The sequence below is a fragment of the Daucus carota genome, chromosome 2 (genome assembly GCF_001625215.2).
Source record: "Daucus carota subsp. sativus chromosome 2, DH1 v3.0, whole genome shotgun sequence".
NCBI lineage: Eukaryota > Viridiplantae > Streptophyta > Magnoliopsida > Apiales > Apiaceae > Daucus > Daucus carota.
Genome location: NC_030382.2, coordinates 39,215,411 through 39,242,717, shown reverse-complemented (window position 1 = coordinate 39,242,717; position 27,307 = coordinate 39,215,411). Strand labels below are relative to the sequence as shown.

Sequence of the window (27,307 nt, the reverse complement as noted above, 5' to 3'; positions counted from 1 at the left end):
AAAGTCTAAACGTCAAATAATAAAAAATAGAGGAAGTATTATTATATTGGTCGGGCGGTCGGTACTTGCACCGAAGTACAGGCCTGTCTATATATAAAACCAATTATTCTTTTTAACTAAAATAAATTATTTTTATATATTTATTAGCTAAAAGAACTCAATCTTCTAAAATAATATCGAGCAACATAGTAATTGTCTTTTTAATCAAAACGCGTTATCATTTTTAGATTTTCTAACTAAAAAACTGAGTTTTTACAATTAACACGGACGTCATATATATATAAATATAATATTATTAATTATAATTATTAATAAATAACATGTGATATTATTAAACCAAAATACATTAATAACATTATATTTAAATACTCTAATGATCTCACATTAAAAGAAATATTACAAATCTATCATATACTATATATTATTACAATCAATATACTTATATAAAGGAGAAGCGTGGGGCGTGTAGGTGGCGCCTTTCACATCGCTTCGTTTTATTTTTCTAATTTTCTAGAATTTTTAGATTAAAAATATCAAAAATCAGAATTACCTTTTTTAGTTTCAGGTATATTAGAAGCAAGTTTCAGAATCTGATTTTGTTTTAGATTATTTATGGAATATAATAACTTGAAAGTTTTAATCTGATTTTGTTTCAGATTATTTAATTATGGAAAAGACAAATTATTTATGGAATATAGTAGCTTGAAAGTTTTAATCTGATTTTTGTTTCAGATTATTTAATTATGGGAAAGAGTAGCACAAAAGTCTCTCAGCACCTATAAATACCCTTATAGATGTAGGGTTTTAGATCATCTAAACAAAATCTCCCCTCTCTCAGTACCACAAGAACTACTTTTTTCAGTTTCGGGTATATTAGAAGCAAGTTTCAGAATAGATTCTGGTAATAGTTCTTTTGCTCGATTTCCAACTCGGAGGTGCCGTTTTTCTGCAACGATGAGTGAAGACTGTTTATACAGTGTTAAAAAAATAAAGGTTGTTACAAGTAAAGGTAGTTATAGACCACTATATTGGAGTCGATAAATCCAAAATTGATGGTTGATATCAATAAATTAACTATTAGTGATGTATTTATTTTTAAAAAAAACTTTTAGTGATGTATGTTTGTTGGTTATTCTTTTATAATATTTGTTTTGTTTATCGGATATGTTTGTTGCTATTAATTTTTATATGATTTATTTTGTATACAGGAAAAAATTATTCATGCATTATTTGTTTGCTCCGTTCAAGCAATTTTTAAGTAAAGGTTGTTTATACGAAAAAATTATTCATGCATTATCTGTTTGCTCCGTTCAAGCAACTTTTAAGTAAAGGTTGTTTATACGGTATTAAAAAATAACGATTGTTACAAGTAAGGGTAGTTATAGACCGCTATCTCACAGATTTAAGTGAGATGTTTTTGTGCACAATCAATCCAAAAAAATTGGAGGAAGGTGACAATGTACGAACATGATTACTTTTCAAAAAAAAAACATATATAATTAAGATTCGTCATTCTTTAAATTGTTAATTACGTGTATAAATTTATTTTCATTCTTTCACCATGAATTATATAATATTCTACAAATTATTTTATTCTACAAATATTAATATTAAATCATTAATATAATTTTTATACGCCGCTGCAACGCGCGGCTTCTCAACTAGTATTAATAAAGCGGAAATAAAAAGTTCACTTGGTCGTCAGTTAGTAGAGTTGGTGAATGAGTTGGTATTCGACCCACGGAGCTCTTGAATTTATAACATGTTATAGTATATTTTTTATTATCTATTAAACCAAAACATTAAATTCAAATTAGTATGATGGTTCGGTATTTGGTTTCATGGGTCTCTTTAAACTATAATATGTTTTATACCATATTATTAATTAACAATAACGAAATATTAAAAAGGTTGATTGGTTAGTTTATATATGAGTTTATAAGCCTTCTCAAATTATAACATGTAAAAAAAAATATTTTAACATTCTCATTAAAATATATATGTTCGACCTAATTTTTAATTAGCCTTTTGACGGATTTAACTATGAAGAATTTATCGAACTGCTAAATAAAATATTTATTTAACAACATTATTCTATCATAATTTTATTTTTACAGTAAAATTAGGTAAATTTAAAATATATAAAATAAAATAACAAATATGTTAACCGCCCGTGCATTGCACGGGTTATAAGCTACTAGCTAGTAATTATTATATTCATAAATATTAAATAGGTAATGGCTAGGGTTACTTATAAATAGATAACGGTTAGGAGATTTGAGGTTGTGCTAGTGATATAGGTAAGCACCAGAAGAGTGTTGGAGTGCATTTTTTTGGTACATTACTTATATGTGAGTTTAGGAGCTCATATAAGTAACTTATTGGACTTGCTCTTATATCCTTCCTCTTTTGGCGACACCAAGTTGGTGTGCACAATCTGGGCAAGAATGTCACAGGTCACGATTGACCTGTACACAGTTAAGGCTAGAGGTCATAAATCAGATGACCTTTGGAACCCTGGTGCACAGAATTTGAACAGAATGGAAGCATTGTGCTCATGCCAAAGGTCATTACTTTTTGGTCTCTTGAGGCCTGTGATATGTCAAATATCGGCACTTAACAGAAGAGTGCCTATTCTTCGGAGAAGTTACCCAGCCCTAGCAGAATCCTTTTTATAACTCTTTGGGAGTTTTAGACTGTAAATTAGTTCACAGGATTTCATGTGATAAGGTAAATGGGAAAAAAAAAATTGTCAAGGGTAAACTGGAGAATATCCAAGGTCACTAGTTTCATTACTTTTTCACAGAAAGTTGGAGAATTTTCCAGGAAAAAAAAAAGTATTACAACACTGACTTTCAGAGCCTACATCACTTTAGCTTAGACTTCTTGGAGCTCTTTAAGGGCTGTGCAACAGGTCGAGCAGCGGTACGCTTTTTCATCTTATTCGCATCATACCTGACAGAAGAGAAAGCACAAACCACCGCAATAAGTATAGTTGGGTAGACAAAAACAGCCTTGGTAGGGTCTGTGTTAACTGGTTTCCCAAGTATGCCTTCTTTGACAAGCCCCCAGATGATTAAAAGTGTCCCGAACATGCTCATCCTCCCAGGTTTCATTACACCGATCAGTGCTCCAGCAACAGAAAAGTAGCTTCCAGCCAGAACCTGAATGCAGATAATTATGAGAAATAATAAGGCCAATAAGGTCTAAACACTAATTAAAGGATATACAACCAAGCTGTTATGTGCAGGAGAGCATCTCGAAAGCATTATCAGTTTAAAAATAAGATTTAAAGTAATCTAATCACTTGGATTATGAAAATTTAAAAGAAATGATAAGACAAAATTTATAAGATTTTAAGAAGAGAGTAGAATATGCAATGATGGGGTTTGAGAGCTACGGGGTCAGCAAAGAAGAGTAGACATGCTACCAGGTTAATATTGTACATAATAACATAAAATTCTGCCATCTTCAGGGCCACGAGTAGAAAGGGGTTCCATCTTATGCACTAAAGTTGTGCTACAACTTTTTTGGCATAAGATGAATGAATATAAGATTAAGAGGCACCATTCAAGTATTAGGTTGAACTGCTTTGGTGCAATGCATGAAGATCATACAGAGATGAGTGGACAAACCTCCAAGCGCTGCAGATCAGGTACTGAAGAAGTCCCCTTTGCATCAGTCAAGTTGTAAACTTTTAAAACATCGCCCCACATTGGCATTGTCATGTTGCTCACAAGTCCATTTACAACGGCACCAGGGTAGAGAAGGAACTTCACTACAGGAACAGGAAAGATATCACTTGCTATCAACTGAGAAGCCGTGATTTCCATTGGTGTTTTACACATTCCAGATTTACATGGTATCCTGACAATATAATCAGTGGGAAAAAGACATGTCCATCAGAAACTCGTAATATTAGCTAAAAAGTATATCACTTATTTAAGGTATAAACTATTCACCCCTGCCAGAATTATGACATGATGACAACTACCAAATTCCATAAAAAATTGATATCCAGATAGGACATATAGAGCGAAAGAATTCAATGATCACAAGTATACATGTCATTGTCAACTAAGTAATTTTTATCAATTAAAAACACCACCAGTGTGTGAGCATCCTGGTTTAGTTTGGAATGCTAGTTGTGTCTGTCTAGCACAGCCCCTGCTTACGAATCTACCAATACATTAGTAAGCATCCAAGAGAAACAGTCAGATATCTTCATACAAGGGTTTGGCAAACTGAACGCTTTAATCAGAAAAGATTACAGAACAAAGCAGAATAACAAAAGCACATCAAATCAATGAACTGAAGAATAAAGGTGAATTCAGTGACATGGAATTACAATAATATTGTTGACTCATTATTTGATAGCTGATGTTCATGGGTAGGTGGAACTGACATACACAAATCAATGTGTTACATAAAATAAGTCAACTTTAATTAAGCTAATACTCGAAGGTATTCAACTCTCACTCGCCCCTAGTTGAAGTTGTAATTTTAGGTTTCTTGAATATAATTCCATTTCATTGAGTTGTCATGCATCGCCTATTGTTGATGGAAGTCGCTAAATGAAGAGCACATCCAGTACATTATTTCCCTTTATTTCAATCAAATGAATCTTTCAAGGCCAAGGATCTAGGAGTTTGTCAAGGCTCTTGGCATAAGAACAGAAGTCGGGTTGCTTTGCTAGTTTAGGGTGTTTGAGGATTACAAATGCACATATTAACGGAGATGGGAATTTCTACAAAGGAGCTTCTTAGCATTTAACTTTGCTTTTATCATAGCACAAGTATAGAGTGGGCTCGGTGGAGAATGCATTAATTAGGAATAGTTATAAGTTTCATGAACTCATAGACTAGTCAATTTATATTCCAGCACTCTATCTTCTGGTTAATTCAACCAAATTTATGTGCACTGAATCTAATCTTACAACTATTTCTTTGTTAGTTAAAAGATTCAACTACGATATGTTTCAATCAAGAAATGTGAATGGCCATAACCCCGTGTCAGATAACTTTATAATTTTATATTGAACAAAGGGTGCCTTACTGAGGGTCATCTTGTACCGGCAAACTACAATACCAAAGCTTCTGGGTACGTTATTATAGGCTGTTTTACAATTTGGCCGTTCATGTTATAGGGTTTCTACGCATAGAAACATGGAAGCAAAAAAAAAAAAAAAAGAAGAAACACCTTCAACCCTTGTTTCCCTTGAACTGACCGGAATACTGTGACGTGACTAATTTGTGGAAGGAAAAAAATCTTTATAATAACTCCTATATACGCATCAATCACAAATCAGCTCACATAGAAGGGGTTTATAAGGTCATTTCAGCTCTCAAATTTCATTCCTATGTTAGGGTTTTTGGTGCCATAGAAAGCAGTTGATTGAAGACATAAAGATTGGGACAATCAATACAACATTGACTTTCATATAATTAAGTTCCATATTTGTCTACTATCTTTCCTTATTTTTCATTCCCCTGCTGGTGTTTCATGAATTTTATTGATCTCCGTTCCAAAGGGTAGACTATGTACTTGATTTACACTTTCTACAATTTTTATTATACTATTTCTTAAATGCAATGAACAAGTTTGATGATCAAAAAGCTTCAATGATAGGGTACCCAAGGTTATGCATATTTTAAACTTTAGTTCATCAAACTCCATCTTGAACATATCTCCTTTTTTTTTAACATACACAAGGATCTGATTTCAGCATATCCAGAAGTGTTGATCCCTTCGTCCTTGATGTACATGCATGCCCTATATTGGCAATCATTCATGGTCTCCAAGGTTCTCAGCTAGTGACCTATTTTGCAACTCGACTGTTGCACCTTAATATGGTCACCTTCACACAGAGCTTTGGATGCTTCTTTTGTAAGGTGACCTATGTGACTTCTTGCATTATCAGACCTCCCTTGTTGGAGATTCATTAATGATAGAGAACTCTTCTGGTGGAATATCCCACTTACAGATTTATCCAAATGAACGCTAAAACAGGCTCTTTAAAAAAAGGAAAACAATTATACCCGCATTGAGCGGTTGACCCACTACCTCCCAAAATTTTAAACAAAAACCCTACACTTAATAAACATCCAATATAGAGGATGTACGAATCTCATTTCTAGGATCTCATATCCCCTCATACATTCGATATTGCATCTTGAATTTCTTAAAAATGCATGGATCCATAATATCTCCGGTGAATTGATGCTTTAGAGTTTTGATAGAGATAAATGTGTGTTTATGCACTAAAACTCCTTGCAAGTAACCCTAACGCGGAAATACCCTAAAAGTGTAATGCAATTTGATCTACTTACCACGTACAAGATCAGCCAATTCGAACATAGATATAATGCCACCACATAAATAATCATGAGAACCATAAACAAAGTTGAAAACACAGATTCAAGTGATTAGACTAAGAAAACACAAAAAGACCAAGTAATTATAATGAATATAAGACTAATACTTATCAATACATGTAATATACTCAGTTCATATACTTCACTTACATCAGTATATCTACTTAGCACGTACAAGATCAGCCAATTCGAACATAGAAATAATGCCACCACATAAATAATCATAAGAATCATAAACAAAGTTGAAAACACAGATTCAAGTGATTAGACTAAAAAAACACAAAAAGACCAAGTAATTATTTGAATATAAGACTAATAGTTATCAATACATGTAATACATTCAGTTCATATACTTCACTTATATCAGTATATCTACTTAGCACATACAAGATCAGCCAATTTAAACATAGATATAATGCCACCACATCAACAATCATCAGAAACTATAACACCATAACTCCATAAACAAAGTTCAAAACACAAATTCAAGTGATTAGACCAAGAAAACACAAAAAGACCAAGTAATTAAGGAAAACAAAACTGCCCAGTTGACTAAAAACCAAGATTGACAAGTTAACAAAAAACCCAGATCAAGATTTACATAGAAATCGAAGTTGATGAGTGAGGAGTTGAAAAAAGAACCTGAAAAGAGGAATCTGGAGGAAGATGAGTAAGAAAAAGACGCGTGAAGCGTAATCTGGGAGTTTAGTTAACCATCTTCTTCTTGGGGCTGATGGGATTGCCACCGGAGATTGATTCATTCTTCAACTCTCGCTTTCTCCGTCAGTTTGCTGAGTTGTTGTATCGCAGATGAGTGAGGTTTCAATTATTGTGGGCTGTATAAAGAAGTGTATCGCGTAGTAATCCGAAATCTTTTTAAGTAGTTTATAAAAATGTACTACCAAATAGATCGTTCTAGAATTATACTATTATGCAACATAATCGTTATACTTTTTTTTTTATATATAAACATAATCGTTATACTTGTTCTTAAAAAAACATAATCGTTATAAATGTACCAAATATATTTGTTCTAGTATAATATTATATACAACTAACATAATCGTTATACTATATTATAAAATATAGTAATATGAATTATGATTATATAATAAGATAAGTTGTAATTATTATATTAGCTTTTAATGTTAAATTTTATAAATTTAAGATACGTTGTTGAAATTGAATAAAGTCGTATACTTTTAAATATCCATGTCCGAGTTGTTTAAAAAAAGTATACAACAAAATTATCATTTAATATGTATTAATTTCCGTCGTCAGTTCAAAAATATACCCAAAAATCATAAATATTTCGTCAATATGATCTTCTATATAGGGATATTTATATAAATAATTATAAATTTAATAGACTGTAAATACAAATTCAAGTGAAAACAATATAAAAGCATGCTTTTGCAAATTATGCTTCTAATTTGCTTCTTCGTAATTTGCATTTTTTTACAATTTATTTCAATATATTTCTAAAAGTACATGATTGTAAACTCGGCGTTCCAAAATTGTATCTTGTTAACAACTCACTTTCCATATAAATGATAGGCTTAACGTATCATATTCACTTTACATAAAAATAATATCTTGTAAACATCTATTTTCGTAATAAGCCTTTCTTATACGCCAATCTGAGTTTAATATATAGGCCTGGTTTGTTTCGTCAACAAGTTGCATAAGAAATTGAACTTCCTTGTAACTAACTAATTCGCATCAAAGTTCCAAGTTACATAAGATGTTCGTGTTTGGTTCATCACTATGTAATTAGGAGTTTTATAGTTAATTTTGATAAATAATTAATATTTTCATAAAAAGCAATGTAACTTGTAGTGATCATGCTAAACCTACGTAATTAAGTTCCCATGTTTTAAGCTAATTATAAATATTATGGAATTTAAAGTTTCTTTATCATATTTAGATATCATCTAACCAAATACTCACACCCAATTTATATCTAGGGAACTTCCAGTTATGTAGTTGAGTTACGTCGAAACAAACTAGGCCATAATAGCATATTCGATCTTACAAGAAGTGAGTTACTACATCATCGAATTTTGAGATTATAAGAGGTTTAAGAGTTTGCACTTTAGACTTTTAAATATTTACGAGTCTTCAATATGACGTTAATAAATATTCATCGATAACTCTTCATGATATAACATTTGAGTTTGCGAAAGTTACCTAGACTTATCGACCGTGCTTCTTTGATTTGTTGACTTTTTACTTAAAATGTTTCTAACTTCACGAATTTATTGAATTTCAATTTTATTCTTCAACTCCAAGATATGATCTCAATTGATTTTTTCCCCGTGAATTTTTATTGTAACTTGAACATTTCTTATAAAGAAAAAAAAAATACTTCATAATAGTATTCACTTGTAGGGGTAAATATATGTTGGATCGAAACCAAGAGTCGAACCGTCTTCAAAATCCGAATCTGGTTCGATTCTCATTTTTCTAAAATTTCAATTATCGAATTGATTCTTACGCTGGAGAATCAAGAATCAAAACCGAATATATAAAATATTCATAATTTTATTTATTTCTTCTCATATATTATATTATATAGTTCTTCTCATATATTTATAATATGTATATTATATACTTTTTCTCATATATTAGTTTTATTTTATTTTTCCTATTTATAGTCTTATATTATATTTTCGTTAGTATATTAATTTAATAGTTACTATAATGTAGTTTTATATAAAATCATTTACATTAAATATATAATACTGTATCCAAAAATATATTTGTCAAATAAATGAATTCAGAGTAAAGAAAAAATATTTAACAAAATAAATAAATTTAAGATAAAATTAAAAGTTTGATTGGGAATCGAACTGAAATTTACCACCGATGTCGGAACTGTTTATACACTAAATGAAAAGTTGTGCTCGATTCCTAGCCAAAATCGTTATCAAAGTTAGGAGGAGATATAGAATCTATAGTTAAGATTTAAAAGATCACCTTGTGTTCATGATGATAGTTATAATAGTTAAGATTAGGAGGACTGTTAGAGCTGTTTTCTTATCCAACATTAAAATTTTATTGTCTAAGTGTTCCGGTCATGTCAGCATGTCTAAGGGTTTGAAGGTAAACTTTCTTGAACGAAAAAAATTTCGGACCGCGACTTTTGTATTGTGATACAATTCGTTATACAATAAAGTATTTTGTGACAAAAAGAATAAAAAGAAAAAATATAACCAACATTTTCTTGAAAGAAGCCTCGAAAAGGAGTGCTACTCAAATTGGCTTCGTACTGCTCCATGCGAGAGTAATCCTCTCAATTTAACTTGCATATACTAGAAGTAAGATTAGTGATGACATTGGAATTATATGGAAATCAACTTAAAAAGCATTCTACTAGATCTCAATTTCAGCTACAGTATCTTTCTTGCTTCCAAAAAAAAACTACAGTATCTTTCTTGTTGTTAATTATTGTTGCGGGAAGCCTGAGTACACAAGAAACAGGAGGAATTGTGACAAAAAGTTAACAAAAATTCATCAAGATTGCGGAAAGTTGCAGGAGCTTCTCTGGTAAAAGTCTGTTGCATTTGTGATCTGTCCCTGTTTCTTGTAGCACTGGTTTATTAATGGAAGAAGATCAGCTGCATAAAACCTGGTACATTAGCTTCATATTCGCAGACTGTCTAGATAACATCTGCCAGAAAACTTATGAGCAAAATATTCTTTAAAGTAATCTGCATGACCAATCCTTCTGAACTTGGGAGTAGCTTCCGAAGAGAGAAGGCTGGGTGCAGGACCAAATTCTCCGTCTAGCTTCGGGCTTAAGAATGTAGCAATGGACATTCTCTCCTTCACCGCGTTAAAAACGCCTCTATGCTCAATGCTATGATAAGCTCCATTAGTTATAACCTGCAAATTAAATCATGTTAATGCATTACATTTATGTCAACAAGCAAGGCGAGAGCAGATCTAGGATTCAAACTTCGGGGACACCAAACAAATTTTCTAAAAACACTTATATATTTTTACATTTTGTGGGGACTGTTCTGTAATTTTATAAAATTTAGAATGGTCAAAAAATGTAAAAATAAAATTTAGGGGAGACACGTGTCCCCATGCTCTTCCTAGATCCGCCCTGCCAACAAGTCCAATATGGCATGATCAATTTTACCTCAAGAATGTCTCCAATGTTTATTACAAAGGCGTAAGGCAACGGTTTGATTGGAATCCAGATACCGTCCTTTCTGATCTGGAGTCCATCAACTTCATTCAGCTGGAAAAGGATAGTGAAGCCAGTAGCATCGCTGTGATGGCAGAGCCCGGTGACCTGGTCTGATTGAGGGCGTGGAGGATAGTAGTTCATCCGCATTGATTGCAAGCCTTGTTCAAACAATGCTTCCATTTCCGCAGGATTCATTTCAAGAGCCTTTGCCATCAAGTTGAGGATTTTCATTCCTGTGCTTTTCAGCTCCAAAGAATAAGCTTCCAAAGCATTTCTGCATATTTAGTACATTCTCATGTTAGTTTGATCATGTCTTGATGTGCTTCAGTGCATAAACAAGTCCTAAAATAACGCGAAAAATTTGTTACTTGAATGGCTGAGGCAGCTGTGGCAACAAGTGCGGTTTTCTGAGATATTCAGGAAGGGTGATCATGTAAAACATGTCAGCATCAGGCTTCTGCTTGTTCGAGCCTACGAAGACTTGATCAAATCCCTCCATGTCTCCCTCCAGTTTACCAAACTTTCTCTTGTCTTGAAGCGGCATCTTAAAGAAGTCCTCGACCCCTGCTTTCAGTTTGTCCAGTAATGAATGGCTAACCCCGTGATTTATCAGCTTCAGGAAAGGACTTTTATCATGATCGTATTATATTCTAACAATATGATCTGTTATCGAACAAGATTCTAACAAACAATTTTATGCTAATCCTGTGATTTATCAGCTTCAGGATAGAACTTTTTATCAGTATCATATTATATTCTAACAATATGATCTGTTATCGAGCAAGATTCTAACAAACAATTTTATAACTCAAAAAATAGTGATAATTACCTGAAAGAAACCCCATTCTTTACACGCTTGGTGTAATTTGCTTAGCTCAATGTCCATCAAATCTCCATTAAGTAAGACCTCCATATCAATCACAGGGACCTGAGGCAAATTTATCGAACTGAGAACTACAGGTTCCATTTTTTCCTATGGAATGCTCTGATTATTCTGTTACTTAACGTGTGTGTATGAGTGAAAATACAAGAAGATATCTTAATACAATGTTTTTACTTTGTATTTATGGGTGAAATGACTGTTCTCTAGCATGTAAAGCAGCTTGGTCACATGTTTATATGCTGTCATTGGCGGCCCCTAGGTGTTGAGCAGAAATCAAGTACTAATTAACGTCAGAATGTTTTGATATTAGCCATGAGGTGTTGGGTGGTCCGCTAGCTAGGCGTCTTTTACTATTTGAATATTTAGTGCCTGTTTGGATGCGCAATATAAGTGCTTCTTTTTACGAAAAGTCAGCTTCTGTTTTTCTTGACCCGTTTGTGTAAAAAGTTCAGAAGCACTTAAAAAAAAGTTGAGAATGCTAACTTTTGTTTCAGGATTTCTACTTATTTTCCAAACACTTTAATCACTTATAATTCTTAACTTACTTCTAACTTCTATTTCACATTTTTTACTTTAACAAAAAAAAGACTTATTTTAAACTCACTCAAACGGCCCCTTAATCTTACTTACCCTTGATTAAAAAATAACACGTTTTTAAAATATATAAAACCAACATTTTTCCGAATCAGAATCACAAAGCTACGTCTCAATGTCACCTAATCTTATAAGAGTCGACTTTCCCATCTTCCTCTGACCCTAATCGCTTTCATCTCCACCTCCATCTCTTCTGCCATCTCTATCTCCGCCTCTATCTCTATCCCTTTTCTTCCCATATCAATTCTCTCTTTGATATTAATATTAATTCTTAGCTTCCGCTTTTCCATCCACAAGACATAATTTTTTTCATTTTTAATTTTCGAGTTTTGCACAAAACTCAAAAAACCCATTTGGATTTTTATTTCCTTCTGTTTGAGTTTTTGTTTTTGTCTTTGTGTATCATGTGCTAGTTGTATTAAAAATGAATTTTATGGCATATTAGGAGATTTGGAAATCTCGCATCAACAACACTTTCGGCAGGTCTATAACTGGTGTCCGTCGGGTAGATAGCTAGGTGTGTTTAGAACGGTAGTATATATTACATGTGCTCACCTTTCACAATAAATATTTGTTCATGACATGAGCTTTCTAAACTCTGTTTTTGCAACTGAGTCCTCTGAATTTTGCACTATTCATTAAATTTTTGTGAGGGTCAAATATGAAGCTACTAGTTTTAATGAAGATGTTGGATTACTTGAAAAAACATTATCTTCATTTTTAATTTTCAGAATAATTGTATTCAAGTGGTTAAGCAATCCGGAAACAAAACAACTAATTATTTAGCTCGTTTATTTGGTTTTCAACCTGGTTGCATGATCAATTGAGGGTTTGTCCCCATTGAGTCTTTTTCACAGTATTAATGGAATCAGCTCTAGCAAAACAAAACACGTTGTTCATGAACTTTTTTTTGACCAGGCGTTTTTCGTGAAAACTTAAATATAATAATACTTACAACTAAATAACTACTTTAATTCATTAGTAATAGCATTAAGGTACAGCATAATAATTTAGTAAGAATGTGGTTTTGTGTTGGCATCCGTTTCGAATTTCCGAAAGTAATCACCCTTCATTTGTAATTGCCGGGTAAATAAAACTAATGTTTAATAAAATTGGTCTCAAATCCTTTTTTTTTTTTTTGGATGTTTAAATACATAGTTTGTATTAAAAATCGTTAGTGCCTTTCGATATTACATTTTTCATATGAATTAAAAATAATATATTAGAATGGTATTTGAGCCGAATTTTTTTTTTGAAGTTCGAAATTTTTTCAAGACCACTTTTTCTTTGTAACTGGAGTCAAATCTAAAAACAATTAAGCTTGTAAAGTGTATTCAGTTTGCTCATAAATTAAACGAGACGATTTCTAACATCGACAAGTTTTAAGTTTAAGGATTTTCTTTTGATGAATTTTCAAGCTAAACAAGTTTCGAGGTTCTTACTGAGTTGGCCTATTTGGCTATTTCCATCAAATCAATTGAGTTATTAACTTCATCTTCAAGAAAATTATTGAATAATGATTTTTTCAAGTTCAAATTAAAAATATTTTCTCCCAGTTAAAAAATCTGTGAAAAATAATTTAAAATTGAGTATTGCCACCTACTCCCTCCATCTCACCCTATTGTTTACGTATGATTTGAGCACTGATGTTAAGAAATATATTTAAAATAGTGAATATATAAAAAGAAAAAGTGGATTAAGTAATTGCATTCATTAATCTATATATCTATATAAAGTAAAATCCAGGGCGGCTGTCGTGGCACTCCCCAGGCTCTTAGACTGAAATCTCTGCTCTCTGCACTTCGCTCGGCAAAATCAGCTCTCCTTTAATTGATTGATGTATGCAGTGCTGTGAATTGATGATCAAACCTGATGGCCCTTCGCTTGCCTTGCAGTTATTTTCTGTCCGGGACTTGGACAGGCTCCGCGGTTTTTCCCAAATCGTAACTGAAGTCTCTATGCCTGCTCAGAGAGTTTCTTATAAATGGCCTTCTGTGGCCAATCCTTCCACATCAGTTGCCTATTTCCGAACCAACTATGGAGTATCTTTTTGATATTAATGGTGGCACGGAGGATTGGTTGCTTAGGGTGCGGGTTTGCAGGGTGTGGGAGTCCACTGACACGCGTGAATGGTGTTGATCGATGAAAAGGTGATGGCTACGCCTCCTCAGTCTCTCATTCTTTATCTCTGCTTTTCTGCGATTTCGGTGTTTAGTCATTTTCGTCTTTTGCTACCCGCTTTTGGTCATTTTAAAAGTTGAGGCCTTGGTCTTTTGCTGTTTGCTTATTGATTTTAGAAACTGTACCCTTGGTCTTTTGATGGCTCTGTTCCATTTGGGAGTCTTATTAGATGTTGTTTCATTCTTATTTGCTTCTTATGCTAATCTAAACATCTTTGAGTTTTTGCTCGTATCTATTGTCTGCCATGTATACTTCACTCTCATTCTGTATCTCTGCTTTTCTACAAATTCGGCAAAAGTGATTTTAGAAATTGGAGCCTGTGTCCTTTGATACCTATTTACTGATTTTAGAAATTGAGCACTTGGTCTTGTGATACCTCAGTTCCATTGGGGGGTCTTAGTTAATGTTGTTTAGTCTTATTTGCTTCTTATGCTAATCTAAACATCTATAAGTTTTGTAATGCTTGCTGTCCAGTTAAACAAAGGTCGATGACATGAGCACACTCTCACTCTCAGGTGTATTTCGATTTTTCCAAAAATTTAAATTACGTTATATATATGGGGGAAAATCAAGATCCGTTATTTGAATTTCGTCCTGCCTTTGCTGCATTATGGCTTGAGCCTTTTATTCTGTCTCTGATTACCGACCTACAATGCAGTTTGAACCCTCTGTTTGTTTGCACATTTAATTATATTTTAAAATTTTAGAATGTATATCATCTAGGTGGTAGTTCATGAAGCTGAAAAATAAATGTTGCCTGGAATTGCCCCTATTTTCACCAGTTGTGTCTTCAAAACTTACACATTAGGCAATCCCAACCTTAAAACATGAAGACTGTGAATTACAGCACTAGATTATCATAAAAAATTCGAGCCCTGCTTCTTTAAGGTTGCTCTCTTTATACACAGACCCTCTCTTTATTTTTAGTTAAGCTAATTTAATGTTTTTGCTTAATAGACAAAGCCATCTTATCGATCCTATAACATGCACGGATTAGTAAATTTACCAATTCAGTAAGCCCAGTGATTTGTGAGACTTTTATAACTTGACGCAAGTGTCCCTGATTGATTGACTGATGATAATCCCTCAAAAAAAACAATATAATGATCCAGAGCCCTCGGCTTTGCAGACCGACATTTAGCTACAGGCCTGCAATTTTATAGAATAAGTTTCAAATTATTTCAGCATATACAAAGAAAGTCTGGTATTTAGCTTCAGATTTATGGTATCCTTCATTTGGTTGGTTATATATGAGTTATTCTGCAGCATTTGCATAGAGTACATTATTAATCAAAGAGCGCAGATAATTTCCCCCATGCAACCTGATGTTGTTGGCGTCGATATGAAAATAGGAACCTGCAGGGGTCTACGACATGGAAGCTAAATGCTCTCTGCTTTTAAATTTCATGATTAGATTAAGTTTATAGGGCATATGAGGCATGTGGATTTCTGTGAAGCGACTAAGCCTCTTATCGATTATAGTAAACATAGTATACCATTTGATGCTTATTCTGGCTGCAACTATTAATTGAATTTCTTCCTGCCTTTGCTGCATTATGTCTTTAGCCTATTTTGCTCTGGGCCGGCAGTTAATATTTCTTTGATTTCAGACCTGTACTGAAGGTTCAAACCTCTATTTGTTTCAAGAATTGATTAGATTTTAAAATTTTAGAATGTTTATCATCTATTCTTGTAGTCCATGAAACTGAAAAATAAGTTAGCACCAGTATCTTTGCCAGGCACGCTTTCTCCCTAAAAACTCATGTATTGTGCGTGTTAACTGCAATGCTATAATCTCTTCCAAATTTTAAAGTCATTTTGATCCTCTATCCTGGAATTACCCCTACCTCACCTAAAGCTCTAAGAATTGCAAGTAACATATTAAATATAATTACATTGGAAATTGGCAATCCTTCTGAGTTTATTATCACAGCTACATTATTTAATACCTGTTCTTGCATTTATATACATGATTCAGAGCATAATCTTCATTATGCACTTTTCATAAACTTTAGCTGCGTTTATTAATGATATAATTGTTATTGATCTATTTTTTTTGTTTGGATTTCATTTGATTTTTAGTAGAGATGATGTTTTAATGTTCACAGAATTTATGGCTGGATAAGTAGTTCTTGTGTTTGCAGTTTTTTAACATATGCTCTTTAGAAATTATGGACAATCGCAACAAGCCAGGGACATGGGATAATCCTGATTACATACATAAAGCAGCGGTGATGCTTACTTGGAAGCTTTAAATGATAGGGTTTGATATGAATTGCATTGGTTGGGTTTTATCCCTAAAGATTATTTTTTTGGCCTACCACTTCCTTCTTGTATATTTCCCGGTTATTGTGAAAAGGGTCATATGTTCTGGTCCATTTCTGCAAGTGTCATAGAGACAAGTCTATAATGTAGTTATTTCCGAACTTCTGACCTCCTGAACTCGAAATTGAAATTTTATTTGGCCTGTGATTTTTTGAGAAGATGGTAGATTAAAATGGCCTCAAACTCCGTCGCTCAAAATTCCTCAATTGCAGGGCATTGACCCTCGGTTCTCCGAGGGTCCTGATCAGGTTATGTCAATTTCAAAAGAACAAAACCAACTAAATTTTAGCATTAATCAAGCCTGGGAGGATATTAGGCTGAGAAATTCCAAGGTGAACACTGTTTCACTTCCCTCCTGTATTAGTCACTTTGGTCATCTTTATCCTGTGCATGGAAATGATAGCAATTCCAGATAAGCTTAGAAATCTCTCCAAATTAAATCATCTGGACCTCGCATTTATTTCTGCTGATACAAGCACCATTACAGAGTTCATCTTCTTCTTTCACCAGCTTAGCATACCTCCGTCTACCTGATCCTTTCAGGGTTGATTACACATCAGTTTGGTGATCTTTCCAAATTGCAGCAGCTTAATCTAGGCTACACTGGTGTTCTATAAGGTGCCATATTTGCTTGCCTATTGAATCCGTCTTCTTTGGTACACCTCTACTTGAATGGTATCACTATTGCCAAACCATTTTTCCCATTCTTAATTGCTGCCATGAAAATAAAAGCATGAGAGGAAAAGTACATCACATATTTTTTTTCTTGGAAACTTTGCCAACTTGCATGTAGTTTGTGAACTTGTGATAGAAATGATAGTATACCAACTTATGTTGTTATGGCAAGAAAGCTGTACAATAAATTTACTTTCATCTGCAACCTGTTAACTTTAGCTGCATATATAGTTATCGAAAATCAAGTATATATGACACTTTTGGAATGCTGTGCTATATTAAATTAACACTCATGCAGGTGTACGAGCCCAGCTTGCAACAATTAAGGAAGAAAGTGTTCAAGGTACAAAGACTGTGGAAGCTCCTGTTGTTGTCATAACGGGAGCATCTAGAGGTATTGGCAATGAGATACTATGTTAAACTTTGGCAAAAGGTTTATGATGCCAGGCAGGCTTTCGAGCTAAAGACCTATGTGTACACCATACTCATGGTCCCTCCTAACTTACCCAGCTATTGTGTTGCATGTTATTATATTTTTTGCTAGGTCAAGGTTTGAATTAGAATAAGAGGATCCAATAGTACTAATCTATGTTTTTTTGTATGCCACAGTTTACTATTGATGTTAGAATATGCAGCTCTATACTTTCGTGCATTTGCAAGTTCCAGAACTTCTGTGATACATGCCTTTTTCTGTGCTTAGTTATATTTTGCAGCTCTGGAGGTATGATGATGGCTTCTCGGTATGGAAAAATTGTGATTGGGAGTACTCTAGATAACTGTAAACTATTTCAATTCACACACACAAAGAAACCAGTTAAGGAACTATGCATTGAAAAAAATGATAATGTTAATTTATATTTCATTTCACACATGAATATGATTACAAAAGTAATTTTTTTATTGGAAAAAGTAATATATTTGTTATTTGTTTCTTAGCATATAATTTTTGTGTGGTGCAATTTGATTTTTAGCCTGTATTCTATGTCATTGATATTATGTGGAAGACTTAATTTAAGATCATGAAGATAACCTAATTTCACAATTTTTTTTGAAAATAAAGATTAATTTTTGGCATTAAATTAAAAAAGTATGTTTGTCTTTTAAAAATACCCAATAATTAACTATGCCTGTTTTATCTGCACATTTTTTAACTCCCGAAATTCTTCTTAAAAATCTTATTCAAGCAAAAATAGAGTCCAAGTGAGGGAAATTTAATAACATTTATTTTTTTCTTAAATTAGATGAATATTGAAAATTTAAAAGAAAAAAAAATCAAGCTCCATATTTCCTTATTTAAATAAGATATAACAATCTATAAACAAATAAAACTAATACATTAGTTGACTTTCAATAATAATATAGCAAGTTAGCAACTAATATTATTATTTAAGATGAGCACGATAAGATAGATAGTCCAACAGGTGGTTTATCCTCCATTGTACGGCAACTTAGGTTCGACACTGACTCATCCGAGAATTATTAGAATAGATACTCATATAAAATATATATAAGCTTAAATTGCCAAAAAAAATTGATTATTTATCTTCATAATGTGCTCTCAATATTTCGAGATATTTTAAAATGAATGTTTTTAGTGACCGCGCGAAGCGCGGGCTTCGCACCTAGTTTTTAATATATAAAGGAAATATAGTAGAGCAAAAGTAATGTGAAAATGGAAGAAAAGTAGGGAAGTGGTTGGATTCATTGCCTATATTTAATAAGTTTTGATATGTAAATAATTGGATGAGACAATCGAAATCGAAAAGAAAATCATAGAGAAATTGTTGGAAAAGGGGAATATAAATTTAATTTATAAATATATATTTTTTTAAACTATATAACTACTCCCTCCGTCTCCCTCAATTGTTTACATTGGAGGGGGACACGGAGACCAAGACAATGTATAAAAAATGAGTAAAGTTAAATGAAAAGTGGGTAAAGTGGTGGGACCTATCAATATTTAATAATAGATTTGAGATAGTGGGGGGAAGTAGTGGGTGTAATAGTAGTTTTATTGTTAAATACTCCTTCTGTTTTCAAATATTTGACGTTTGACTTTTTGGCACACAATTCTAAGAGATTTGACTACATACTTAGAATTATTATTTTTAAAATTTTCTTTTTTTGAATAAAAATATTAATTTTATACTTTAATTCACAAAAAGAAAAATTTAAAAATATTAATTCTAACTATGCAGTCAATGCATTTAAAAGCGTGTGCACAAAAGTCAAACGTCAAATATTTGAAAACAGAGGGAGTATGAGATAGTGGGGGAAGTTAGTGGGTGTAATGATGATAAAAACTTACTATTTATACTAATGTAAAGAAATGAGAGGGACATCCCAAAATAGTAACCGTAAAGAAATGAGAGGAATGAGGGAGTAGTTATTAACCAAAAAATAGTAACCGTAAAAAAATGAGAGGGACACGTTTCTTAAAAGAAGCGGGAGTACTACTCAAATTGGCCTCTTACTGCTCCATGCGAGGGTAATCCACTCAACTTAACTTGTATATACAGTACTAGAATTAAGAGCTCATATTAATTTTACAATAATGATCTTGGATTTATATAGGAATCAACTAAAAAATCATTCTAATAGTTCTTAACTTTCAACGACAGTATCTTTCTCGTTGTTACTTATTGTTGTGGGAAGCCTGAGTATACAAGAAACAGGAGGAATTGTGACAGAAAGTTAACTAAAATTCATCAAGATTGTGGAAAGTTGCAGCAGCTTCTCTAGTGAAAATCTGTTGCATTTGTGATCTGTCCCTGTTTCTTGTAGCACTGGTTTATTAATGGAATATTAGCTTCATATTCGCAGACTGTCCAGATAAGATCTTCCAGAAAACTTATGAGCAAAATATTCTTTAAAGTAATCTGCATGACCAATCCTTCTAAACTTGGGAGTAGCTTCCGAAGAGAGAAGGCTGGGTGCAGGACCAAATTCTCCGTCTAGCCTCGGGCTTAAAAATGTAGCAATGGACATTCTCTCCTTCACCGAGTTGAAAACGCCTCTATGTTTAATGCTATGATAGGTTCCATTAGTTATAACCTGCAAATTAAATCATGTTAGTGCATTTGTCAAAAAAAAAAATCATGTTAGTGCATTACATGTATGCCAACAAGCTTGGACGGATCTAGGATTCAAATTTCAGGGGCAATAAGCAAATTTTCGGAAAACACCTATATTTTTTCTAATTTTGTGGGGACACTTATATAATTTTGTAAAATTTAGAATGGTGAAAAAGTGTTAAAAAAAATTTATGGGAGACACGTGTCCCCATGCTCTTCCTAAATCCGCCCTGCCAACAAGTCCAATATGGCATGATCAATTTTACCTCAAGAATGTCTCCAATGTTTATTACAAAGGCGTAAGGCAAAGGTTTGATTGGAATCCAAATACCGTCCTTTCTGATCTGGAGGCCATCGATTTCATTCAGCTGGAAAAGGATAGTGAAGCCAGTAGCATCGCTGTGAGGATGGAGCCCGGTGACCTGGTCTGATTGATGGCATGGAGAATAGTAGTTCATTCTCATTGATTGCAGGCCTTGTTCAAACAATGCTTCCATTTCCTCAGGATTCATTTCAAGAGCTTTTGCCATGAAGCTGAGGATTTTCATCTTGGTGCTTTTCAATTCCACTGAATAAGCTTCTAAAGCATTCCTGCATATTTAGTACATTCTCATGTTAGTTTGATCATGTCTTGATGTGCTTCGGTGCATAACAAGTCCTTGCATAACGTGAAAAATTTGTTACTTGAATGGCTGAGGCAGCTGTGGCAACAAGTGCGGTTTTCTGAGATATTCAGGAAGGGTGATCATGTAAAACATATCAGCACAATTAGGCTTCTCCTCCGAGCCTATGAAAACTTGATCAAATCCCTCCATATCTCCCTCCAGTTTACCAAACTTTCTCTTGTCTTCAAGCGGCATCTTAAAGAACTCCTCGACCCCTGCTTTCAGTTTGTCCAGTAATGAATGGCTAACCCCATGATTTATCAGCTTCAGGATAAGACTTTTATCAGGATCGTATTATATTATAACAATATGATCTGTTATCGAGCACGATTCTAACAAACAATTTTATGCTAAACCCGTGATTTATTAGCTTCAGGATAAAACTTTTTATCAGGATCATATTATATTCTAACAATATGATCTGTTATCGAGCAAGATTCTCGCATACAATTTTATAACTCAAAAAATAGTGATAATTACCTGAAAGAAACCCCATTCTTTACACGCTTGGTGTAATTTGCTTAGCTCACTGTCCATCAAATCTCCATCAAGTAAGACCTCCATATCAATCACAGGGACTTGAGGCAAATTCATCGAACTGAGAACTACAGGTTCCATTTTTTCCTATGAAATGCTCTGATTGTTCTGTTACTGAATGTGTGTGTACGAGTGAATATAAAAGAAGATATCTTAATACAATGTTTTTACTTTGTATATATGGCTAAAATGAGAGCATTGCTTGTCCCTGTTCTCATTATATCACTCACAATCAGCCCCACTCACAGCTCCACTCACAGCTTCTAGGGTACTGGGTATAGATGTCGGAGAATGAACCGGTTATAGCGGGTAACCTCTTGTGCTACCCTCACAATCAGCTCCACTCACAGCTCGGTGACTGACAGCCAAGTCTTAGTGGTTAGTCATCCACAGTTAAAACTTAAAAAAGTACCCTACTTTTGACTTGTTAACTAGATTCACCGCGCTCTCAACTCGGATCATGCATCAAGTAAGGCTAGAGTCAATTTGCTACCGGCTGAATCAGTCATAAAAATAACTTTTTAATTTTTAAGAAATCCACACATTACTACGGCAAGAACAATGTTATTGTGAGCTTCACATATGTACAGGTCTGAGTGTGTATATGCTGTGAAGAGATTGCTTGGCAATTTTGATATGCTCTAAATGATTAACCCATTTTGAGCAGTTCTTAAAATTGGTGTTTGATTCTTAAGATCTTTATCATCAGTGGTTTTAATGGAAGCAAGAGGTGCTGGATCACACAATAGAAATCAGTTGGTTCGGATTCGCCATGATTCTGATTCTGGGGTGACTCTCTCTCTCTCTACAATTTAAGGTTCATTGACCGCATAGCTACATGACTTATTTTTAAAATTTTATTTTTGCTAAAATTAAAATATGAAATTTTTATTTACAAAAGAAAAAATAAAAAAATAAATTTCGGAAGTAGACGGTCAATGCATCTAAAATTATTTGTCCAAAGTCAACTAGCTCATCTAATTTGGGATGAAGGTAGTACTTGATAAGTCTGAAGTATAATTCAGGACTTTTGTTGTTTTTGCAAATTTGTAAGATGGGTACTTGAAATTTTAAAGCTTCTCTAGATAGTATTTGGGTATTAGAGTGGATCTCTCTATCTCAATAATTGAATTAGGAAAAACAGAATCTGTCTAGCTCAAAGAACTGGTTCTTGTTTAAGTGGGATACGGCCATTGAATTGATCTTCGAAAATTGTTGGATTTTTTTTTCCTTTGATGAATACTGCGTGTTTGATAAGATTAGAATTGAATTGATTTGAATTTCCAGCAGATCTTCTTCTTATATGGAAATCTGGTGCCAAGTTCTAAATATCGAAAGTTAGTTGAAATGCTATGTATGTTAGATAAAGCTGGATTTAAAGATGAATTCTTATGAGCTTAAAGCTTATACTAATAATGATATATTTCCTTATTTTACCCGTTACTAAAATAAAGTTGGAATCTTTATTGTTAATGTCCAACATAGAATCATGTTACATCTTAAATATGTTAAAGTTTTAGATATATTCACGTAGTAGCAAAGTCAAGAGTAGCACTTTTGGTTACGGTGTTTTCAATCAGTTCTCTGTCTGTATTGCAGCCCAAGCCCCTAAAGGATTTGAATGGCAAGCTCTGTCAGATCTGCGGCGATGATGTCGGGCTTTCAGCTGCAGGTGATCCGTTTGTTGCCTGTAATGAGTGTGCCTTTCCAGTTTGCAGGCCTTGCTATGAGTATGAGAGGCGAGAAGGAAATCAGTCTTGCCCTCAGTGCAAGACTAGGTATAAGAGACTGAAAGGTTAACTTCTTCTCAGTACATGTGTTTTCAGATGGTTCATTACTTCATGTATGCATTGTTGATTTTAAGTAACAATTATACAAGCTTATATAATCAGGTTGTCCAAGAGTTGATGGTGACGAAGACGAGGATGATGTTGATGACTTGGATAATGAGTTTAATTGAATTCTAATTTTATTCTTCAACTCCAAGACATGTCAATTGATTTTTTCCAGAAAATCTTTATTGTAACTTGAACATTTCCTATAAAGAGAAAAAAAAAAAAGCTTCATAATATTATTCACTTGCAGGGCTAAATATTTTTTGGATCGAAATCAAGAGTCGAATCAAACACGTAATTCGACTTTGGTTTGGATCTTTCAAAATCCGAATCTGTCAAGACAAAATTAAAATTTTGGTTGGGAATCGAACTAAAATTCACTATCGATGTCTGTTCTGTTTATACACTACAAAAAAATTTGTGATGAATCCCTAGCTAAAATCGTTATTAAAGAGATCAGTTTGTGTTCTTAATGATCATTATGGATAAAAAAAAACTTTCCTGGTATTTTTATACATCATTTGTAATTAGTTGTGTCATCTAATTAGACTCGGACACAACTTGCGTTAACATATTGAAGTTATTTGATTAAATTTAAAAAAATTATTTATTATTTAAAGCATGAAGATGGATTACAGATTATAAGTTAAAGATGATTTTATAGTAACCATACAGTTTGGATTTGGATAGTGTGAATAGTAAATTATCCAAGTGTATAGATAACTTTTAAGTAAAGTATTATTAGGTTCGACTAATTTTAAAGAAAGTTATTTATTGTTTAAAGCAGATATATAAGTTATAAATTATAAGTCAAAAGATGATTTTTAAGTTACCAGAGCGTGTGGATGTGGTGAGCATGAATAAATAATAAATTATCTAAGTATTTAGATAATTTTTAAATAAAATGTTATTAGATAAGAAATAAAAACCGTAAAAAATACTAATACAAATTTCAACTTCCCTTGGAACTTCTTAAAAATATTTATTCTTTTTTGACACAAATATGTCAAAACAAGTAGAACCAACCGTTTCTTGAAAGAAGCCTTGAAAGGGAGTACTACTCAAATTGGCCTCGCACTGCTCCATGCGATGGTAATCCACTCAACTTAACTTGTATATAGAGTACTAGAAGTATATTAATTTGACAATAATGATCTTGGAATTATATAGGAATCAACTAAAAAAGCATTCTAATATATCTCAACTTTCAACTACAGTATCTTTCTCGTTGTTACTTATTGTTGTGGGAAGCCTGAGTATACAAGAAACAGGAGGAATTGTGACCGAAAGTTAACAAAAATTCATCATAGATTGCGGAAAGTTGCAGCAGCTTCTCTGGTAAAAATCTGTTGCATTTGTGATCTGTCCCTGTTTCTTGTAGCACTGGTTTATTAATGGAAGAACATCAGCTGCATAGAACCTGGTACATTAGCTTCATATTCGCAGACTGTCTAGATAACATCTGCCAGAAAACTTATGAGCAAAATATTCTTTAAAGTAATCTGCATGACCAATCCTTCTAAACTTGGGAGTAGCTTCCGAAGAGAGAAGGCTGGGTGCAGGACCAAATTCTCCGTCTAGCTTCGGGCTTAAGAATGTAGCAATGGACATTCTCTCCTTCACCGCGTTAAAAACGCCTCTATGCTCAATGCTATGATAAGCTCCATTAGTTATAACCTGCAAATTAAATCATGTTAATGCATTACATTTATGTCAACAAGCAAGGCGAGAGCAGATCTAGGATTCAAACTTCGGGGACACCAAACAAATTTTCTAAAAACACTTATATATTTTTACATTTTGTGGGGACTGTTCTATAATTTTATAAAATTTAGAATGGTCAAAAAATGTAAAAATAAAATTTAGGGGAGACACGTGTCCCCATACTCTTCCTAGATCCGCCCTGCCAACAAGTCCAATATGGCATGATCAATTTTACCTCAAGAATGTCTCCAATGTTTATTACAAAGGCGTAAGGCAACGGTTTGATTGGAATCCAGATACCGTCCTTTCTGATCTGGAGTCCATCAACTTCATTCAGCTGGAAAAGGATAGTGAAGCCAGTAGCATCGCTGTGAGGGCAGAGCCCGGTGACCTGGTCTGATTGAGGGCGTGGAGGATAGTAGTTCATCCGCATTGATTGCAAGCCTTGTTCAAACAATGCTTCCATTTCCTCAGGATTCATTTCAAGAGCCTTTGCCATCAAGTTGAGGATTTTCATTCCTGTGCTTTTCAGCTCCAAAGAATAAGCTTCCAAAGCATTTCTGCATATTTAGTACATTCTCATGTTAGTTTGATCATGTCTTGATGTGCTTCGGGGCATAAACAAGTCCTAAAATAACGCAAAAAATTTGTTACTTGAATGGCTGAGGCAGCTGTGGCAACAAGTGCGGTTTTCTGAGATCTTCAGGAAGTGTGATCATGTAAAACATGTCAGCATCAGGCTTCTGCTTGTTCGAGCCTACGAAGACTTGATCAAATCCCTCCATGTCTCCCTCCAGTTTACCAAACTTTCTCTTGTCTTGAAGCGGCATCTTAAAGAACTCCTCCACCTCTGCTTTCAGTTTGTCCAGTAAAGAATGGCTAACCCCGTGATTTATCAGCTTTAGGAAAGGACTTTTATCAGGATCGTATTATATTCTAACAATATGATCTGTTATCGAACAAGATTCTAACAAACAATTTTATGCTAATCCCGTTATTTATCAGCTTCAGGATAGAATTTTTTATCAAAATCATACTATATTCTAAAAATATGATCTGTTATCGAGCAAGATTCTAACAAACAATTTTATAATTAAAAAAATAGTGATAATTACCTGAAAGAAACCCCATTCTTTACACGCTTGGTGTAATTTGCTTAGCTCAATGTCCATCAAATCTCCATGAAGTAAGACGTTCATATCAATCACAGGGACTTGAGGCAAATTTATCGAACTGAGAACTACAGGTTCCATCTTTTCCAATGGAATGCTCTGATTATTCTGTTACTTAATGTGTGTGTATGAGTGAAAATACAAGAAGATATCTTAATACAATGTTTTTACTTTGTATTTATGGTTGAAATGACTGTTCTCTAGCATGTAAAGCAGCTTGGTCACATGTTTATATGCTGTCATTGGCGGCCCCTAGGTGCTGGGCAGAAATTAAGTACTAATTACAACGTCAGAATGTTTTGATATTAGCCATGAGGTGTTGGGTGGTCCGCTAGCTGCTAGCTAGGCGTCTTTTACTATTTGAATATTTAGTGCCTGTTTGGATGCGCAATATAAGTGCTTCTTTTTACGAGAAATCAGCTTCTGTTTTTCTTGACCCGTTTGTGTAAAAAGTTCAGAAACACTTAAAAGAAGTTGAGAATGCTAACTTTTGTTTCAGAATTTCTACTTATTTTCTAAACACTTTAATCACTTATAAGTCTTAACTTACTTCTAACTTCTAATTCATATTTTTTACTTTAACAAAAAAAACTTATTTTAAACTCACTCAAACGGCCCCTTTATCTTACTTTCTCTTGATTAAAAAACAACACGTTTTTAAAATATATAAAACCAACATTTTTCCGAATCAGAATCACAAAGCTACGCCTCAATGTCACCTAATCTTATAAGAGTCGGCTGTCTCATCTTCCTCTGACCCTAATCGCTTTCATCTCCACCTCCATCTCTTCTGCCATCTCTATCTCCACCTTTATCTCTATCCTTTTTCTTCCCATATCAACCTTCTCTTTGATATTAATATCAATTCCTAACCTCCGCTTTTTCATCCACAAGACATAGTTTTTCTCATTTTTAATTTCCAATCAATAAGCATCATCTTTTGGTTTGTTTTTCATCAATAAATCGAGTTTTGCACAAAACTCGAAAAACCCATTTGGATTTTTTCATTTCCTTCTGTTTGAGTTATTGTTTTTGTTTTTGTGTATAATGTGCTAGTTGTGTTAAAAATGAATTTTATGGCATGTCA

General features: G+C 33.5%; 5 protein-coding genes across 5 annotated transcripts; 1 reads left to right on the top strand and 4 right to left on the bottom strand.

Annotated features, from left to right (window-relative positions):
• Nucleotides 1-2,771: 2,771 nt before the first annotated feature.
• LOC108206014 (uncharacterized) lies at nt 2,772-7,232 on the bottom strand. The gene is made up of 3 exons (XM_017376173.2): nt 7,017-7,232; nt 3,636-3,867; nt 2,772-3,164 (listed from the first exon to the last, which is right to left on the bottom strand). The coding sequence occupies exons 1-3, from the start codon at nt 7,133-7,135 to the stop codon at nt 2,868-2,870; spliced, it is 648 nt and encodes a 215-aa protein (XP_017231662.1). The 5' UTR covers nt 7,136-7,232; the 3' UTR covers nt 2,772-2,867.
• A 2,562-nt stretch (nt 7,233-9,794) lies between these two features.
• LOC108208787 (oxoglutarate-dependent flavonoid 7-O-demethylase 1) lies at nt 9,795-11,704 on the bottom strand. Its single transcript, XM_017379313.2, has 4 exons — nt 11,405-11,704; nt 10,944-11,188; nt 10,525-10,849; nt 9,795-10,262 (listed from the first exon to the last, which is right to left on the bottom strand). Exons 1-4 carry the CDS (start codon nt 11,540-11,542, stop codon nt 10,020-10,022), a joined length of 951 nt encoding a protein of 316 aa, XP_017234802.1. The 5' UTR covers nt 11,543-11,704; the 3' UTR covers nt 9,795-10,019.
• An 8,021-nt stretch (nt 11,705-19,725) lies between these two features.
• LOC108208785 (oxoglutarate-dependent flavonoid 7-O-demethylase 1) lies at nt 19,726-21,795 on the bottom strand. The gene is made up of 4 exons (XM_017379310.2): nt 21,453-21,795; nt 20,992-21,236; nt 20,574-20,898; nt 19,726-20,287 (listed from the first exon to the last, which is right to left on the bottom strand). Exons 1-4 carry the CDS (start codon nt 21,588-21,590, stop codon nt 20,045-20,047), a joined length of 951 nt encoding a protein of 316 aa, XP_017234799.1. The 5' UTR covers nt 21,591-21,795; the 3' UTR covers nt 19,726-20,044.
• Nucleotides 21,796-22,079: 284 nt separating this feature from the next.
• On the top strand, nt 22,080-23,517 carry LOC108207524 (cellulose synthase A catalytic subunit 1 [UDP-forming]). Its single transcript, XM_017377963.2, has 3 exons — nt 22,080-22,298; nt 23,109-23,304; nt 23,402-23,517. Exons 1-3 carry the CDS (start codon nt 22,227-22,229, stop codon nt 23,467-23,469), a joined length of 336 nt encoding a protein of 111 aa, XP_017233452.1. The 5' UTR covers nt 22,080-22,226; the 3' UTR covers nt 23,470-23,517.
• Nucleotides 23,518-24,155: 638 nt separating this feature from the next.
• LOC108208786 (oxoglutarate-dependent flavonoid 7-O-demethylase 1) lies at nt 24,156-26,434 on the bottom strand. Its single transcript, XM_017379312.2, has 4 exons — nt 26,164-26,434; nt 25,703-25,947; nt 25,284-25,608; nt 24,156-25,021 (listed from the first exon to the last, which is right to left on the bottom strand). The coding sequence occupies exons 1-4, from the start codon at nt 26,299-26,301 to the stop codon at nt 24,779-24,781; spliced, it is 951 nt and encodes a 316-aa protein (XP_017234801.1). The 5' UTR covers nt 26,302-26,434; the 3' UTR covers nt 24,156-24,778.
• Between the last annotated feature and the right edge of the window lie 873 nt (nt 26,435-27,307).